This window comes from Capricornis sumatraensis, chromosome 5 (assembly GCF_032405125.1).
Source record: "Capricornis sumatraensis isolate serow.1 chromosome 5, serow.2, whole genome shotgun sequence".
NCBI classification, from domain to species: domain Eukaryota; kingdom Metazoa; phylum Chordata; class Mammalia; order Artiodactyla; family Bovidae; genus Capricornis; species Capricornis sumatraensis.
This window is the reverse complement of record NC_091073.1, coordinates 65,683,608-65,701,170: the sequence shown is the minus strand read 5'-3', so window position 1 is coordinate 65,701,170 and position 17,563 is coordinate 65,683,608. Positions and strand designations below refer to the sequence as shown.

At 38.5% G+C, this 17,563-nt stretch overlaps 1 protein-coding gene across 3 annotated transcripts in view; it reads left to right on the top strand.

Moving 5' to 3' along the window:
* The first annotated feature begins 903 nt into the window (after window positions 1-903).
* ANLN (anillin, actin binding protein) overlaps window positions 904-17,563 on the top strand; it is a 53,291-nt gene continuing 36,631 nt past the window's right edge. For all 3 annotated transcript variants that reach the window (XM_068972700.1, XM_068972699.1, XM_068972698.1), the window contains exons 1-7: window positions 904-968; window positions 6,832-6,985; window positions 9,172-9,501; window positions 13,332-13,717; window positions 14,831-15,059; window positions 16,809-16,999; window positions 17,270-17,377. In XM_068972700.1, the coding sequence (XP_068828801.1) occupies window positions 951-968; window positions 6,832-6,985; window positions 9,172-9,501; window positions 13,332-13,717; window positions 14,831-15,059; window positions 16,809-16,999; window positions 17,270-17,377 (1,416 nt within the window). In that variant the 5' untranslated portion in view covers window positions 904-950. The remainder of the gene's footprint in view (window positions 969-6,831; window positions 6,986-9,171; window positions 9,502-13,331; window positions 13,718-14,830; window positions 15,060-16,808; window positions 17,000-17,269; window positions 17,378-17,563) is intronic.

Sequence of the window (17,563 nt, the reverse complement as noted above, 5' to 3'; positions counted from 1 at the left end):
GCAATAAAGAATAGTCATGAGACCTAGCTATGATCCAGTGGTGGAAAGTCGACTGAGCCAAGAATGGGATTTTCATTTCTCCAGGACCAGTTAAAGTGTTAGGGTCTCCCTTCTCTTACCTGTAAAAGAAAGGATTAAAGTGGGTAGCCTCTCAGCTCTAACTTTGCATGCAGTTTGATGGGGTTAAAATAAGAAGAGCCGACAGGAGTTTTGTGTATAAGCATTAACAGGTCTGTTAAAGTTAACCTTATTTTCCCAGTGATAAAGGTCAGTGCCCAAGGCGGCTCACTGGTCATTAGCCACAAGTGTCTGGGGGCTCACCAGACCTGCGCCTCAAGAAGGCCAAGACTGAGTGCATCCTGGAGTGAAGCAGGAGCTGGCGAGCATAAGAACATAAAGTTATGTAAGTTCAAAGGTCCAGTGGGATTCCAAACAGAAGGGGCCTTAATCCTAGATTTAGGAATGAAGGAAAGCAGGAACGCCCAGGCACAGGAGTGTGAAGGGATCTGCTTAAACAGGGTGGGGTGTTGCGAGCGTTGGGGGTGGGGCTTTGAGCCAGGAGGCAGTTGATGCACTGGAGAGCCGAACCTACCGCTGCATCCCCGCCGCCCGGGCCAGGCTGTCACTAAGCCGGCAAAGGCACCCTTGGGAACCTCCCAGCCCCGGCGAGGCCACGTGATCTAGCGCCAGGGCCAGGAGAGGCGTGCCCTGCCCCCCGCCCCGCCCGTGCGCATGCGCGCGGGTCCGGGCGCTGAAATTCAAATTTGAACCGCCGCTGCAGGCCGAGTCGGACTTCGGAGGCAGTGGGGAAGAGGAGAGGAGCTTGGGAGAGTTCCCCACCACCTTCTTCTTTTCTTCCAGTGACACACTGAGCCGGCACTCACTTTTCTTTTTCTGAATTTGAACCACCGTTTTGGCCGTCTCGTAATCGACACGCGAAGTCCGGGACGATGGACCCGTTTACCGAGGTGAGAAAACTTACGGGCAGAGCCAGCCATGACGGCGCCCGCCCCCCACCCTCCCTTCCTACCTCTGTCAACCTCCCGGCCCAGTGGCCGGAGAGCGCGTGCGCGCGCGTGCGCAGAGTGGGCGTGCGAGGGTCCAGCTTGGAACTGGGAGGGTGCGGCGGGTTCCCTCTTCTCTTGTGGCTGTAGTTCGTCCGCGGTTGCCTTGGTCTTATCCTGCAGAGGAAGCTCTGCGGGGAAAGTTTTGAGTCCGTCCTCAGTAGCAGTAGTGAAAAGACCTCCTGTCAGCCCCGGTTATTGCACATCCCTCTGCAGTGGACCCCTGGGTCTTCCAAGGGTGCGGTGGGGGCCTGACGAAACAGAGCCCTTTGGAAGTAAAAGCCGGGATATTGCAGGGTGGAGTCGGGTGGCCAAGTGACTCAGTGCTGTGTGTGCAGCCGCCGCCTGGAAATGGAATGGAATGCGGTTTGCGGGGTTCGTGTAACTCGCAGAGGAGCCGTGCATTTAATAGTCTCTCAGTTGTGTCCGACTCTTTGCGATCCCGTGGTCTGTCCATGGAATTTTCCAGGCAAGAATACCGGAGTGGGTTGCCATTCCCTTCTCCACTCCATACCTTTAAGAATGCAGTGAACGAAATGACAGCAAAATGTAAGCCGCTGCCTGAGACCATTGCATCCATTCCTATGAAGTCAATAGTTCTCTTCAGTTTCTATTGCTTACCTAACTAGCAAAGACGATTCATACCTGAGGTTGACACTAATTGAAAGGAAAATTGCTAGCTGAATATGTTCAAGTCAAAAGTTACAGCCCACGATTAAAAAAAAAAAAAAAAAAGAAACCTGTTTTGGATAGTGACTTCCCTGGTGGCTCAGACGGTAAAGTGTCTGTCTACAATGAGGGAGACCCGGGTTCGATCCCTGGGTTGGGAAAATCCCCTGGAGAAGGAAATGGCAATCCACTCTAGGACTATTGCCTGGAAAATCCCATGGACAGAGGAGCCTGGTGGGCTACAGTCCATGGGGTCGCAAAGAGTCGGACACGACTGAGCAACTTCACTTTCTTTCACTTTCATGGGGCATAACATTATAGCAGGCAGGACTTAACTCATCTTTTGTTCTTTGGAAATTAAATATGAATTAATTACATCATTACCGTGTCGATTATTTGTCTAGCTTTGACTTTTGTTGCGAATGTACGTTGACACACTCGGGAATTTCGTGTGGCCAGTTGTCCACTACCTTTTCTTCAAGAACAGTTCCTCTTTTTTTAGGGTGTTTGTGCAAGTGTCAAACTGTTACTTTTTGAGTTGTTGCCAAGTGGGCCTAAAAATTTCTCTACACTAGATTGAAAAGCTTGAATGGAGTATTAGTACTCTTTTTTTTTTTTTTTTTTAATGTAGTTACAATTCTGTTAAGTCTAAGATATTAAAAGTTTTAGCAATTGGAGTTTACTTGTATTCAAACACAACAGTATTTGTTTCCAAATTCTCAGTCATGTCAGGGATACACATCAATTTGTTAACCTTGAATATTCTAACAGAAAAATCCTGAGCACATTTTTGTATTAGCTTTAGGGAATAGAGCTGGTGGTTCGCCATGTATTTTTCACTTACATTGAAATTAAAAAGGAAATATTATGTTACAACTTAAGATTCCTTAAAATATTAGCTCTTCCTGTTCTCAATAGTTTTATGTTTCTAAGTAACTGACAAGAGCAAAGCATTTTGAAAGTTGGCTGAAAATTGCACTTCATTTTACTTAAAAATGTTATTCTGAACTGGTACAAATCTCAGTTGAAAGAAACTTTTCATTTTAGAGTGCAGCTCAGAAATATGTGTGATTTAGTGTGTGTGTTTTATATTTTGAGAAGTTAGACCGGTTGCAGTTGGAATCAACAGCTTTGACATCTTTTCCTTAATTGGAAGTGAGTGAACTATTTGAAATGGTTCCAAAGATTAGGTGCTTAATTATAGCATTCATAACATTTTTGTACAGTGAAGCTAACTGTTCCTCGTCTGAAAAGAAAATTGAAAGTCAGTTAAAATGACTTTCTCAGCTGGAGTTCCTTATCAGAACCGTAGAACACAGATAATTATTTGAGAGAAATTGTTTTTCTCAGTTTTCCCAGAAGAGATTTTTTTTCTCCCAAAAGTGATTCTTAACAATGCCATTCTGTAGGCATAGGAGAGATGCTAATTCATTACATTAATGCCAGGGCCTTAAGGATTAATTCTCCTGGTAACTCTTGTTGAGAAAGGCTGTGCTGTGCTCGGTGGTGTCTGACTTTGCGACCCCATGGACTGTAGCTACAACCATCCTAAACTCTTGTTTCCTCAGGCAAGGCTGTTGTGCAGTGGTTCCCCTCCCTGTTGTCACTGGTGCTGTCTGGCTCACTTGGTCTTCCTGCCTGTTCTGCCTGGCAAACTTTGTTTTGACCTCTGGCTCACAGTTTGATTCCCCTTCTTCAGAGGGACATCACCTTTCACAATACACATCTCACTTGCATTTATATGCACCTGTTGAACATGTTTTCTCTTAGAATGTAAGCTTCATGAAGGTAGGAAATTGTTCAGAGAGATGTTTCTGTAACATCAAGCACAATTCAATAACGGTCTGCTGAATTGATGTGAAAGAGAGCCATTCAGTGTAAATTGTTTTACAGACAATTAAATGAAGGAGTAACTGTTAGAACATTTTAGCAATATTCTTTTCTTGTAGGAAATCTCAAGCATAATGCATCCATTGCCCAGCAACACATGGCCATGTTGTTTTACTGTGTCTGCCTCTTATCCCTCTCACTGAATTATTTGGAAGCAAATTCTAGAAGGCATATAATTTTATACATAAATACATAGGTATTCATCACTGAACACTAAAGACTTTAAAAAAAATCATAATGCTATTATCACACCTAAAAAATAAACAGCAGTTCCTTAAAATCATCAAGCATTGTCAGTGTTCAACTATTCCTAAATATCTCACGATTTTGCAGTCTGAACCAGCATCTAGACAGAGTTCATAGGACCATGTGTTCCTGATGTTCTTCGTGGACCAACCAGAGATAAAGAATCCATCTTGGTTTATGGATAAGCTAGCAGTTAAGGCACATGTTTATTATTATGATCAGCTAATAGCATTAAAAAGTTAGTGTTGACCATATGAATTATCATCAGTTCTACTGATGATAAGTTTTTAAAAGAACAATTAGATTTAGTCAAGCTGTAGTTTTTAGCAAAGCAGTTAAGAATCCAGACTCTGGAGCCTGGTTCTTAATTTTGCCTTGCTACTCGTTAGCTGTGTGACCTATGGCTTGTTATTTAACCCCTACCTGAATTTTTTCATCTCTAAAACAGTAGTAAAAACAGAATTTTAACAAATCATATTTGAAGATGAAATGAGTTAGTGTATGCTGACACTGAACGTACTTTAAGTCCTGTCTAAGCACTAGTGATTGTTGTACTTGTTGCTTGCTGTGCCTAGTCGCTCGGCATATTCGACTCTGTGACCCCATGGGCTGTAGCCCATCCGACGCCTCAGTCCATGGGGTTTTTCGGGTAAGAAATACTGGAGTGGGCTACCATTTCATTCTCCAGGGGATCTTCCAGACCCAGGGATCAAACCCATGTCTCCTGTGTCTCCTGCATTGCAGGCAGATTCTTTATCCATTGAGCTATCTGGGAAGTTCTTTTTGTATTTGTTGTTAGGTGGATTTAAAGCCATAAATTTATTACTCATAATGTCAATATTAGCATTTTAGTCTGCAGATCTGCTGATGGTGATGGTCACCCCAGGTTAGCACAGGAAATCCACAGCTAGTTGTGTCAAGTCAGAACTTTCCATGTAGGAACTTTAAAAGAGAAAAAGCTACAATTAAAATATATGAAACATTTTTTTCTTGTGATGTAAATGGACAAACATGCTATCACTGTTTTGGATAGAGTTTCTTTAATTTTCCAGAATTAAGTGAACTCTCTATGATGACCAGGGAAGGAATGCTTCTAGAACATTTTGAAAATAATAAGTTGTTATTGAGTCTACTTTGTTTAAGAAGGTAGGAAATCAGTAATATCTCCCAGAAAAAAATTCTGTCAGAAATGGTTTGAGGGATGTGGGGCAGAAATTGCTTAAGGACCATATACTTCAGTTATTTTAGATCCCTTCATGTGGAGTATCTTATTTCCTGATTGTTAGTAATTGCACTGTTTAATTTCTTTTAATACCTCTATTATTTGAAGGAGGAGGTGTGATATTTGAAGGAATGTACCTTATAAATAAAAAAAGCTCTTAAATTCCTGATACACTATTATAAGGAAGGGTAACTTACATTTCTGTAGCTGTTGAGTTTATGTATTTTAGATATATCACTTCTTTTACATGAATAATCTTTGGTATCTATAAGTTTTATATTACAGATTAGGGAACTTTTTTGCTTATCTACTTTAATTTGTTTTAATCTTGAAAAATTTGAATCTAATGTAACAATAGAACACTTTGTGTATGTTTGAATTGCAAAACCTCATTCTTTTGACCCATTGCTCATGGTAACTGAAAATATACTGACTCATAAGTATTCTAACTGACCAGAATGGAATGTGGCTGTGTCCATGAATAAACATATTTAGGCTCGTTTTGTATCTTAGGAATGATATATTTTATTGTGGGGAAAATTATCAGATATATATGAATTTGTATAACACTGCCACTTTCCAGTTTGTTGAAGACCTTAAAGGATAAAGGTTTTGTGCTTTGGAAGGCATTTGGCTCACAAATTACTCTTTCAGCGACATAGCATTTAGATTTGTTTCAATGAGAAATCATGCCTAAGATAAGCTCATTCTTGTTTTTCATATTCAGAGGGACTTAAAAAGTGATTTTTCTGGCTTAATTAAGCAATTAAAAAGGTCAGATGGAGTTAAATTCCTTAGTCTGCAATAATTACTTTATCTGTGTTTGCAGGACAGGGTATACTCCAGCCAGTAATCTGCATGCCTTCTCTGGTTGTGTTCAAAGAGAATGAATTGTTTTCAGGGTTTTGTGTTTGTTATACTACATTGATTCCAATAGGAGCATATTTTGGGGTTTGAAAAGAGTCATATTCATGATTCTATGGAATACTAAGATTTCAACTTAAAACTTTTATTATATATGGATATTTAATTAAATAAAACATAAAAATATTTAGGTTGATTTTTCTTTAGGCAACTGTTATTCTGCCTACCATCGTGACTAAAACAACCACCATGTTATTTCCCATGACTCAGTGGCTTAGCATTTGGGTTCAGCTGAGCCGGACTTCTGGTGTCCCCTGGGATCATGCAGAAGTCTGCAGTCATATAGAAATTTCTGGGACTGGTTGGTCTAAAATCGTTTTCCTCCCAAGTCTGGGGATTGATGCTGGCTGTCAGCTGGGCCATGTTTCTAGCAGGCTTAACCTGGGCCTCTTCACAGGAAGACAGTGTTCCAAGAGATTGAGAACAGAAACCGCAAGACCTCTTGAACCCTGGGATTGGAAGTCACATACACAGTATTACTTCAGCCATATTTTAACAGTCAAAGTGAATCATAAAGCCAGCCTGATTCAAATACCTTTTGAGAGAAGCAGAAAAAAAGTCTGTGGCCATTTAAAATCTCATGCAATAAACTTAACACATTTCATTCCCCCTATAATGGTCATATTATATCTAATCAAATTTTGACATGACGATACTCATTTGGTGAATCATAATTACTGAGAGTTTGACTTTTGAAATGTATTTAACTGTTATTGTACATGTTTGAAGACAATTAGTGATTTGAGAAGGCATCTGAAGTTTTGTGAACCTTTGACTAAACTTATGCTTTAATGCTCTGGTGTATTGTTTATGTAGAAACTGCTTGAGCGAACCCGTGCCAGACGAGAGAATCTCCAGAGGAAAATGGCTGAGCGGCCCATCCCAGCAGCAAGGTCTCTGACTCACGCCAAGCGGATCAGGGAGCCACTTTCAGAAGCAAGTAACCAGCAGCCCATATCTGGTGGCGAAGGTAATAGGCTTTGTGGGGAAAGTAGAATTTGCAGTTTTCAAAATGCAAATAAGTGCCAAACACTTTATTGTTCCTGCAGAAGACCAAGATCTTTGGGAGACAAATGTAATAGCTTCCAGGGGAAAGATCAACCTTTTATTCTATTCCAGGCCTATTATATTAGGCCTGGAACCTATTGGGCGAGAGCAGAATTTCTAACAAATATTTCAGATTAACTGGTTGAACTTTATTTTCCTCATTCCAAAAGTATCATTAAAAGCTCTAAGGGAAGGATACTACGGGAGCAGTGGAGCACTTACACTGGCCATAGTGTTGAGTTTCTCTACCCCTCTTAAGTGAACAGGGCAACAAAAGGCAGGCCTGCCTGCAGATGCTTGAAATATCACGAGTCTTTTCATCCTCTGTCTGCTGAACCACGTCCCTCAGGCTGGGCACAAAGTATAGGTTGGTAATCTACAGAATTACTGAAATTAAATAGAAACAAAACTGACCACCAACACCCTCATCTACCCCAAGAGGGGCTTCCTTGGTGGCTCAGTGGTAAAGAATCCTTTTGCCAATGCAGTAGACATGGGTTCCATCCCCAGGTCGGGAATATCCCTTGGAAAAGGAAATGGCAACCTACTCTAGTATTCTTGCCTGGAGAATCCCATGGACAGAGGAGCTTGCAGGCTATAGTTTATGGGGGTCACAAAGAGTTGGACACAATATAGCAACTAAAACAAACAACAACTCCTGCAACAAACTCAAATGTACCTGGAAACTTTCTTATTCTTTCCTAAATGCTGGCGTCCTCAGCCTGTATCAGTCACCTGGTTTAATCTTTTGGAATAATCTGGAGATGATAATGTTCCTTAGTAGACATTTAAAATGCACATAGAAAAATAATATTACAGAGGGCAAAACCAATATTACAAAAGAGATGAGGGCGTAGTGCTGGCTCCCAACCATTTTGTAAGCTAACCATAAAATGAGAATTTCTTTTTGTATGTTAATACATCGTGAAGGGAGGGAATACCGTATATATTACATGGGAAAACAGAGATCTAGCTCTAGTCTAGGTCTCTTCACTGTGGCACAGCTTTATGCATTCAGATATTGAGTACTATGTACTTGAAAACTAGTGGTTAGAACTGTATTTTGATGCTTAAATGGAAATATTTACTGTTTCATATAAGAAATGTAAACTTAAAGCATTCTGTATTTTCAGGTAGTGAAGCATGTTAAATAGGAACACTTCCAAAAAAGGATTAGCTTAGTTCATTTAAAATATACCCTTAAGTGAGTTGCAGAAGATTGGAAAGTTTCATGATGTATTATTTAATTAGATTGATATTTATGAGGGCAATCGTGACTTCCCACTAATGATACTTCAGTTACTGCCAGAACAAGAACACTTGGTTAGACAGACAGTGCAACTGACCTCAAATGGAATTTACATTCTTACCTTTTAAAGGATTAGTTTTATAGGAGGTATAGTAGAACTCATTCATGGGTAAAAATTCTATTCCTTGTGTTTGGATCATTCCTTTTTCTTTTAGGACTTTTTAATTCGTTTTATAAGTGTTCATAGAGGTTTGAAATGTAAAATGTTGTGAAACACTGGAGTTGATGAATTTGCTTGGTACTGTCAGATGATTTGGTCAGTCTTTTGGTTCTCTGCCTCCTAACCCTCAAGCCAGGTGTCCTTCTACTCTTGTTTACTGTTCATGAAGAATTGTGTTTAAGAGCAGAAAGCTTGTTTTTACCCTTAGCTCAGGTGTGTCATGTTAAGCAGGTAACTCGATTTCTCTGGACTTGATTTTTCTTATTTAAAAATGTGGTAACTGGACTGTATGATCTTTAAAATCCCTTAGAACATTTGCTTTGCTTATTCTGTGTGCGTACTTTTTATTCCCTAGTGTCTGAAGACCACAAAGAACATTATACATCTTGAGGATGTTATTTGAAGATTTTTTCATTCAGGTTTTTTTAAACTGCTGAATTATATGCTTGCTTAAACAGAAATCTCTCATGTCAGATTTCCAAGTTACTGAAAAATGTAGAATTTTACATATTTCTTCTTGTGAGTTAAATCATTTAAAGGAACAGAGGGACTAGCGTTTTATTCATTTGTACCTACCATTAAAAATTTTCATGCCATGCAGAATCTCAGAACTTTTAATTTTTTGTCCTTTTTAACCTAGAGAAATCTTGCACAAAACAATCACCATCCAAAAAACGCTGTTCTGACAACACTGAAGTAGAAGTTTCTGATGTGGAAAATGAAAAGCCGGTTGAGTCAACGTCTGCAAAACCTTGTTCTCCGAGGCCTGTGTCCCCTCAGGCTCAGCCACAGATGTCTCAGGCACCCGCTGGTGTCAGTGACTCCTTGGCTGCCCCAGCCTCAGCACCACTGCTGGGTGTGAGGAGCGGGCCGAACTCAAGACTGGGAGCAGCTGCAGCCTCCTCAGTCAGAACACGGATGCAAAAGCTGGCTGAGCAGCGGCGTTGTTGGGACAGTGATGATGTGACAGGTATGCACGCTTGTGGACCGTGTGGTCCTTAAATCTGTTTCAGTGCACTTCACCTTGGTAGGTTAAAATTTTATTTATCAGTTAACACATGAAAGGTAAATGCTTTTGATCTATGTCCTGAGTATCCATTGCTTTCTAATGGTTTATATATCAATTTATATTTATCGGGTGTGTTCTTATTGAAGTAAATGAGATGAGGTTCTTAGACTGGTTCACAAAACCTTGATCTTATAAAGGAACTATCTTAAATTTGCAATGAAAACACCAAAGGATAAACTGTATTCTTGGCATTATCAGCCTTGCTGACCTTCAGTTCTATATTCAAGAAATCCTGTTACATGGATTGACTGAATAAACCTGAGTGACTAAGGTATGCAATGCTGTTCAAAGGGGAAAAAGAAAATTTCAAAAAATATATTTATCGAGTACCTGCAAAGCATGTAATCATGCTCAGGTGCTGGAGACTATAGATAAAGTGACCTGATCTTGCATTTCATGGGCCCGTAATCTGATGGAGAGCTTATCTCTTACCTTATTGCGAAAAAAGCCTTGGAATGGCTTACAAAAATGAATGTGCATTCCCAGTAGTGTGTAACTCTTTGTAGCCCACCAGGCTCCTCTGTCCATGGGCTCTTTCAGGCAAGAATACTGAAGTGGGTTGCCATTCCATCCTCCAGGGGATCTTCCCGACTCAGGGAGGAGGAAACGCAAACCTGACTTTTGCATTTCATGGGCCCGTAATCTGATGGAGAGCTCATCTCTTACCTTGTTACGCAAAAAGCCTTGGGATGACTTACAAAAATACCTATGTTAAAAATTGGAAAAATGAGAAAAATCAATATGAAGAGAAGGAAAAACAAAGTGAAGGGTAAAGTTAGTTTACTAGATACAGCCCTTAAGGACCTCCTCACTTCCTAGAGATGGTTCTGAACACACTAGCGGCTGATCAGAGAGGTGAAACACTATTAGTTACATGATAAAGTTTATAAAACAGAAGAAACAGAGTCATGGTTGGCATTAAGACCTGAGAGAACTTTCCTCTCTGGGTCCTAAAGATATTTTTTGTAGGAGCTAGCAAAGGTGTAAGGTTTCTCAGGGTAGGCAGACAGCTGGCTTCTGGCTCAGTTCAGTAGAAGCAGTGCTGAAGTGAACCAGCCCAGTGCAAGTGGACAGTCCATGGTGATTAAGCCTTATCTAAGGAAGCTTTGGCTTTCAAATATTGTAGGAGAGGAGACGGAGTTCAAAGAGGCTAAGACACCTGCCCACAGTCAGCGCTAAAATGTAAACACTAGGAGTTTGACTTTAGGGCTCAGCTTTTATGTCCTGCCTAATGTTTATGGGTTACACACCCGTATTCCACTGATACTCCACACTGTCAGTTATACCTATTGATTTTAGTAGCAGGTGGGGCTAACCATGCTGCTTTTAGTATGTTTGAGGAAGCTAGCCAGTTAATGTGCCCGAATAGAAAGATGTCCCATTCTATTTTGTAGGAAATATCTATGGGCAGCAGAGTGCAGATTTTCCTTTCAGAAAAAAGAAAAAGAGTTGTGATCTAATACTTGATCAGAAGAACAATCAAGGCCCTAAGCATTCTTAGGAGAAACTGTTGCAACAGTGATCTTGAATATTTTGAAAGCAAATATTAACAAATGCCTACCTCAGTCTTGAAAATAAATCTCCTTAAGGCATCATAGCTCGTCTAATTTTAAGGATTGAAACTTGTTAATAAAGTGTTTGTGATGAATGATTTAGTGAGTGCTATTCAAGACTGTGGCTATATGCCAATTAAAGGTTTGAGGAATAATAAAGTATAATTTATCTGAAGCCTTTGTTTCTGATAGAGAATAGAAGAGCGAGGGGTCTATTAAGTCCATTTCTAAAGCATGGCAGTAAAATTGTCATCTGTTTAGAAGACCGTGTGTAGTCTAAGGAAAATGATAAAGGTATGCAAAAAAGTATTGTAAGGAAGGTGGTGGTCAGGGAAGCTTTTCTGGAGGCGACAAAGGCAATTAACCTGGACTTTGAAGGGCAGCTGGCTTCAGACAGTAGAGATATTCTAGGCAGAATCAACAGAACATATATATTAATAAAAAGCACAGAGGTATCATGAACACAGTATGTGTATAAAGAGTCGGCATTCTGGTATACCATTCATGTGGTATAAAAGCAAGACATAAATTCAAAGAAAGCAGCAGGGTCCGTAGCATTTGGAATTTAATCAGAAGGTGATGGGCAGGTACTGAGAGTTTAGGTAGGCAAATGCTTTAGAAATATCACTCTGGCATCTGAATTGAGGAGAGATTGAAGAGGGCAGAGATTTGAAGCAGGAAGACCAGTTAAAAGATTAATATTGTGATTTGGGCATAATGATGAAGGCCCATGAAAGTAAAGAGGCTGGATTTGAGAGATTTAGGAGAAAGAATCTATGGGACCTAATGACCAGGTGGTGGATGGTAAGGGAAAAGGGAGAAAGAGGATGAAAAGGAGGAATGTGTTGGAAGCAGTTTCAACATCAGATATATTATTTGAGGTGCATGTGGGATAGCCAAATGCCGGTAGTTGGTAGTTAGAAGGAGACCATGAAGGATAGGCTGCAAAGACAGAACTAGTAGAGGATGATGTCACATATGGAAATACAAGGCCTGCCAAGTGTGTAGGCATTGGGTGAAAATAGCAAAAGCAACTTGAGTGCAGCTGTGTATGCAGAAGTCAGACTGAAGTGAGTTAAGTGGTGAGTGAATTTAGTGCAGGGAAAGAGGGACAGTAGCTAAAAGCGGGTGTATGTTGATGAGAGGATGATTGGTTTTAGCTTTAAGATGAGAGAGAATAGAGCATATTAATGTGTAGAAAACAAAGTTTGTAGAGAGGAAGAAGTGGTTATTTGGAGCAAGATCCCTGAGAAAGTTTAAGAGGAGTAGAATTGAGAATTCAGGCAGATGTATAAGCCTTGGACAGTAGGAGGGATATCTGTTCTGTTGACGGAATTTGTGGAATAGAAAGTGCTATGAGCTTTGCCGTATATGCTCTTTATGCATACAGACCTTTTGTGGTTAAGTATTGTGTATTTGAGATTTATTTCCAAATGAAGTAACTGTGCAGAAAAACATAATAGTCTAACCCTGTGCTATTGGTATTGGATATGGATATTGTGCTATTGGTGTTGGATATGGTATGATATCCAATGTGGTATTGGATATGGTATTCAATACCATAAACAAGAGTCATATGTCACTTTTTAAATTTAAATTAATTAAAATGAAATAAAGCTTCTTATTGCTCATACCACAGTTCAAGTGCTCACTAGCCAGAGTGGCTAGTTGTTACTGTATTAGATGGCATGAATATAGAACATCTCCATCAATGAAGAAAGTTCTATTGTGTAGCACTAGCCTAGTATACTTGCCTGGAGAATCCCAGGGACGGGGGAGCCTGGTGGGCTTCCGTCTATGGGGTCTCACAGAGTCGGACACGACTGAAGTGACTTAGCAGCAGCAGCAGCAGCAGCAGCAGCAGTACATTCTAAAAACAAGTATGTTGAATATGTAATCTTAATTTGTGCAGTGTTATAACATCATTAATTTATCCTAAAAATATAACCTAAATGTATGGTGTTTTATAGATTTCATAATCTATCAAATAATTGAAAAACTAAGTAACAAAGTATTTCTTTTTTAATTTGGGTTAAGCATCTGATTTGAAAATATATTGTCAAATTTAAGCAGTTTGGTAGTTTCATGTGTATTAGAAAAGCTTTTTTTTTTTTTGGAGTGATCCCTTTATTACATACACATATAGCTCATGGACTTTAACTTTCAAAACATTTTCAGATGATATACCTGAAAGCTCACCCATCTCAGCAATGCCGTCAGAGGAAAAGGCTGCCTCCCCTCCCAAACCATCCCTTTCAGATGCCTCAGCAACTCCAGTTGGGAGAAGGGGCCAACTGGCCAACCTTGCTGCAACTATTTGCTCCTGGGAAGATGATGTAAAAACCTCATCTGCAAAGCAAAACAGTGTGCAAGAACAGCCTGGTACCACTTGTTTATCCAAATTTTCCTCTGCAAGTGGAGCATCTGCTAGGATCAATAGCAGCAGTGTTAAGCAGGAAGCTACATGCTGTTCCCAAAGGGATGGCGATGCCTCTTTGAATAAAGCCTCATCTTCGAGTGCTGTGGGTACACCTTTGATTAACGTTGCGATTTCTAGCCCTGGGGTAAGTAAATATAATGTTGGTATTTGGAAACCTTTTTGTTATGAGTAATAATTTATATTATATATATATTTCTGTAGGTATGTATATTATATCATATATATAGGATGTTTATGTATTTTTAGAGTATTTCATAGAAAGTAAAAATCATAAATTTGATATTTGGACCCATTAAGTTATCAATTAGCAAGTAAATTATACAAATTTACTTGTTTCCAAAATATGTGCTTTTGAATGATGGAGCCTCTTCTTACTCATCATGAGAGCCTGAAAATTACCTTCTCTATTAAAATGCTGTATGTATGTATATAAATGCAAGAAAGACATCAAATATCTCTGAAAGCTAATAGCTGTAGTTACTTCCAGAAGGCAGTTGTCAAGGGTAGGTATGATCCTTTCATTGATATCCTTTTGAAGTATTTGAAAGATTACCCTGCCCATGCGTTATCTCAATGGTTTTTTAAAAATAATATGAAAAAAACAAAAATGAAAAAAAAATATTGTGTTTCTGAGCATTATCTTTAGGTGTACAGCTCAGTTTGGGAATGACACCCGCATTCAATCCCAGCCCTACCATGTAATTAGAAGTGTGGCTTTGGAGAAGTTACTTAATCTTGCAAAACTATTTTTCCATTTGTAAAATGGGAAAGAAAAGGTTATGGGAGGATTAAATGAGATAATGTTCGTAAAGCACTTAGTATGGTACTTCGCACATAGTAAGTAGTACTTATAATTCACCTTTAAGTACATGATACATGACTTAATTAAAATACAAATATATATGTATTTGGCCTAATACAGTTAATATTCATAAGGGTACTAGTATGATGATATAAAAGAAATTGTTTTTTAAAATAGTGAGTAACCCTCTCCCTTGTACTAAATTACCCATCAGAATATTATGTAGACTAAACTACATAATTTGAATAATCACATTTTCTAAGTTAATTTTTTTCAAACCTTTCAAATTAATTTGATCTATTAGAGAGGAAGAAATTGTTTTACATGAGTGTACAAAAAGGCTATCAAGCATATAGGATTTGAATTGTTTTGTTGTAGAAATATCTTTAACTATTGTAAGTATTGTTATTTACCCAAAGTGTTATCATGTTTCAGAAAGCTACTTCTTCTCCAGTGAAATCTTCTACAACATCCATCACCAGTGCTAAAAATTGTAAGGTCCAAAATCCTGAACTACTTCAAAAACCCTCTGTTAGTCCTCTGAAAACAGAAGTATCAAAACCAGTTGAGAAGTCAGCTGTATCCCGTACAGTTCAGCCCAAGGAAGAATTAAACAGAGAAATTTGTCTGCAGTCTCAATCTAAGGACAAATCTGCGACACCAGGTTACATATTTTGAAAAAATCTAAAGTACTGCTGACTATTTTCAGGGTGTCTGTTCTTAGCATTTTAAACATCCAGTTGTGAATGTTATAGTGTTGGCTTGCCAGGGCAATTGCCTGAATGCATCAAGTGAGATTTCTTCAAAGTCAACTTTAATTGAGTGAATGAATATTCATTATTGTAGATTAGCCCAGTTACTGGTCAAAGAGTTTAACTTTGTTTAAGCATTTTTTTTTTTCCTAGAATGACCATGCTAGATACTTTCTTCTATACCTGAAAATCACATTTTAAGGATATAATGCAGAAACATTCTTATAACCAAGTGTGCAGAGCAGTGTCTCAAACTGCACTATGACACATCCCTAGTAGCAAAGGGAAGAGAATATGTATACAGATGACTCCACTCTCATTAAATTTATATGTGTGTATACTGTACGTGAATATGTACATAGGAAAATTCAGTTTTCCTATAGTAAATTGATGCTCCAGGAAGTTCATATTTATCTTGTGTATACTTCCGGTATACCCCCACCTGATTGAGAAACACAGTAGTAAAAATTATCTCTCAAATATATGGTAATACAGTTTACTTTGAGCTATATTCTTTTTCATTAGAACTGCTCTTTGTATTAATTCTCCATTTTAACTTCTAAAAAAATACAGTATCTCCAGAAACAATAGTTCATCACAAAAGAGAAGTATACAGAGATGAGAGTGGGGAATCCATTAGTTACAGGATAAGTAGAACCCAGCAGTCAGTTTCCAGATGAGCCGAAATGAGAAACAATAGCAAAATCCCCATGTGAAATTGGACTATGACTCCCAGTATTCTAAAGACTTAAGGCATAGATAAGAATGACATAAATAAGTATTCTTGGGAAGTCTCTGGTGATGCATTCATTGGTTAGGACTTGTTGCTTTCACTGCTATCATGGGTCAAATTCTGCCCTTTACTTGTTTTTGCAAATAAAGTTTTATTGGAACATAGCCACACCCATTTACTATCTATGGCTGCTTTCATGCTTCAGTGCAGGACTGAGTAGTTGTGGAATGTGCAATGGCCATATGGCCTGCAGAGCCCAAAATATTTACTCTCTGGCTGCTTATGGGAAAATGTTTACCACCTCCTTTTATGTAGTACAACCCTAGTATTGTTATAGTGGAAGTGATATATAGTCTACTTGTATTTTAAATGTATTTCATACTATTTAAAATAAGTACTAAGACTTGGTGAAATCAAGACATACTTTGATAAACTAAACTATCCTTAATTATCATTTTTTAAAAAGAAAAAGGATTTAATCACTGGATTTTCATGTTATACTTCCTTTAAAAAATAAAATAAATTGGACTGTAGAGATATTAGAAATTTAGTTATCATGGCCAGGATACTTGGTGTTTAGGGCATATCATTAATGCACACAGAGTCAATTTCCAATTATTTAGGTTCTGATTAAGTAGTTTAAGGGTTTTCTAATCCCCTCTGTCCTCTCACTAACTTTTAAAAATTCTTTGTGTTTTTTAAAGTATTAAATCCTATAAAGCAAATTTTAGGATATAGAACTAAATAATATGGTTTAAAAAAGTATTTTTAAGTTTTTTGAACTATTTTCCTACTGTTTTCTTTCTGAATGAATATTCCTAGTGGAATAAAAGCATTTTGGAGCTGAACTGGATTTAGAACATTTCCCGTAGAAATCATAATTGTTATTTGTTCTAAATAGCCTCTAAAATCTGTGTATTTTCTTTAGGAGGATCAGGAATTAAGCCTTTTCTGGAACGTTTTGGAGAGCGTTGTCAAGAACATAGCAAAGAAAGTCCAGCTCGTAGTACACCCCATAGGACTCCCATTATCACTCCAAATACAAAGGCCATACAAGAAAGATTATTCAGGCAAAACGCGTCTTCATCTACTACTCACCTAGCACAGCAACTCAAGCAGGTATATCTTACTGTGTTTAACATTATTCATTACATAGCCTCAGCATAGGACCTAGATATCAAATTCTGACGCCAGTCTTTTTGACTGAGATGAATAGCATCTTGATTCTCTGTATCACTTATTTCAAATTAGGAGTGTTGTTGTCTTATATTCCATGTATATTATGAATTTTTTAATCTTAAAAATGAAAAGAAGCAAAGTTAGTAGTATTTGGATATTGTTAAACATACTTTTGACTCTTGTGTAAAATAGAGATTTTGATGGTTTTAGGAACGTCAGAAAGAACTAGCATGTCTTCGTAGCCGATTTGACAAGGGCAATTTATGGAGTGGAGAAAAAGGCGAAAACTCAAAAAGCAAACAACTAGAAACCAAACAGGTAACATAAACAAGAACTGGGATTTAACTTGTAGTTCTGTATTGCAAAACAGTTCTCTATACACTTTCTTGTTCTGATTAACTATGCCATTTTCCATTCATAAACTCTTTAAATGTTCATACCAACTCGGCTTTTCTCTTGTGATATTTTGCCATTTAATGGAACTTCTAACCGTGTTTATGATGA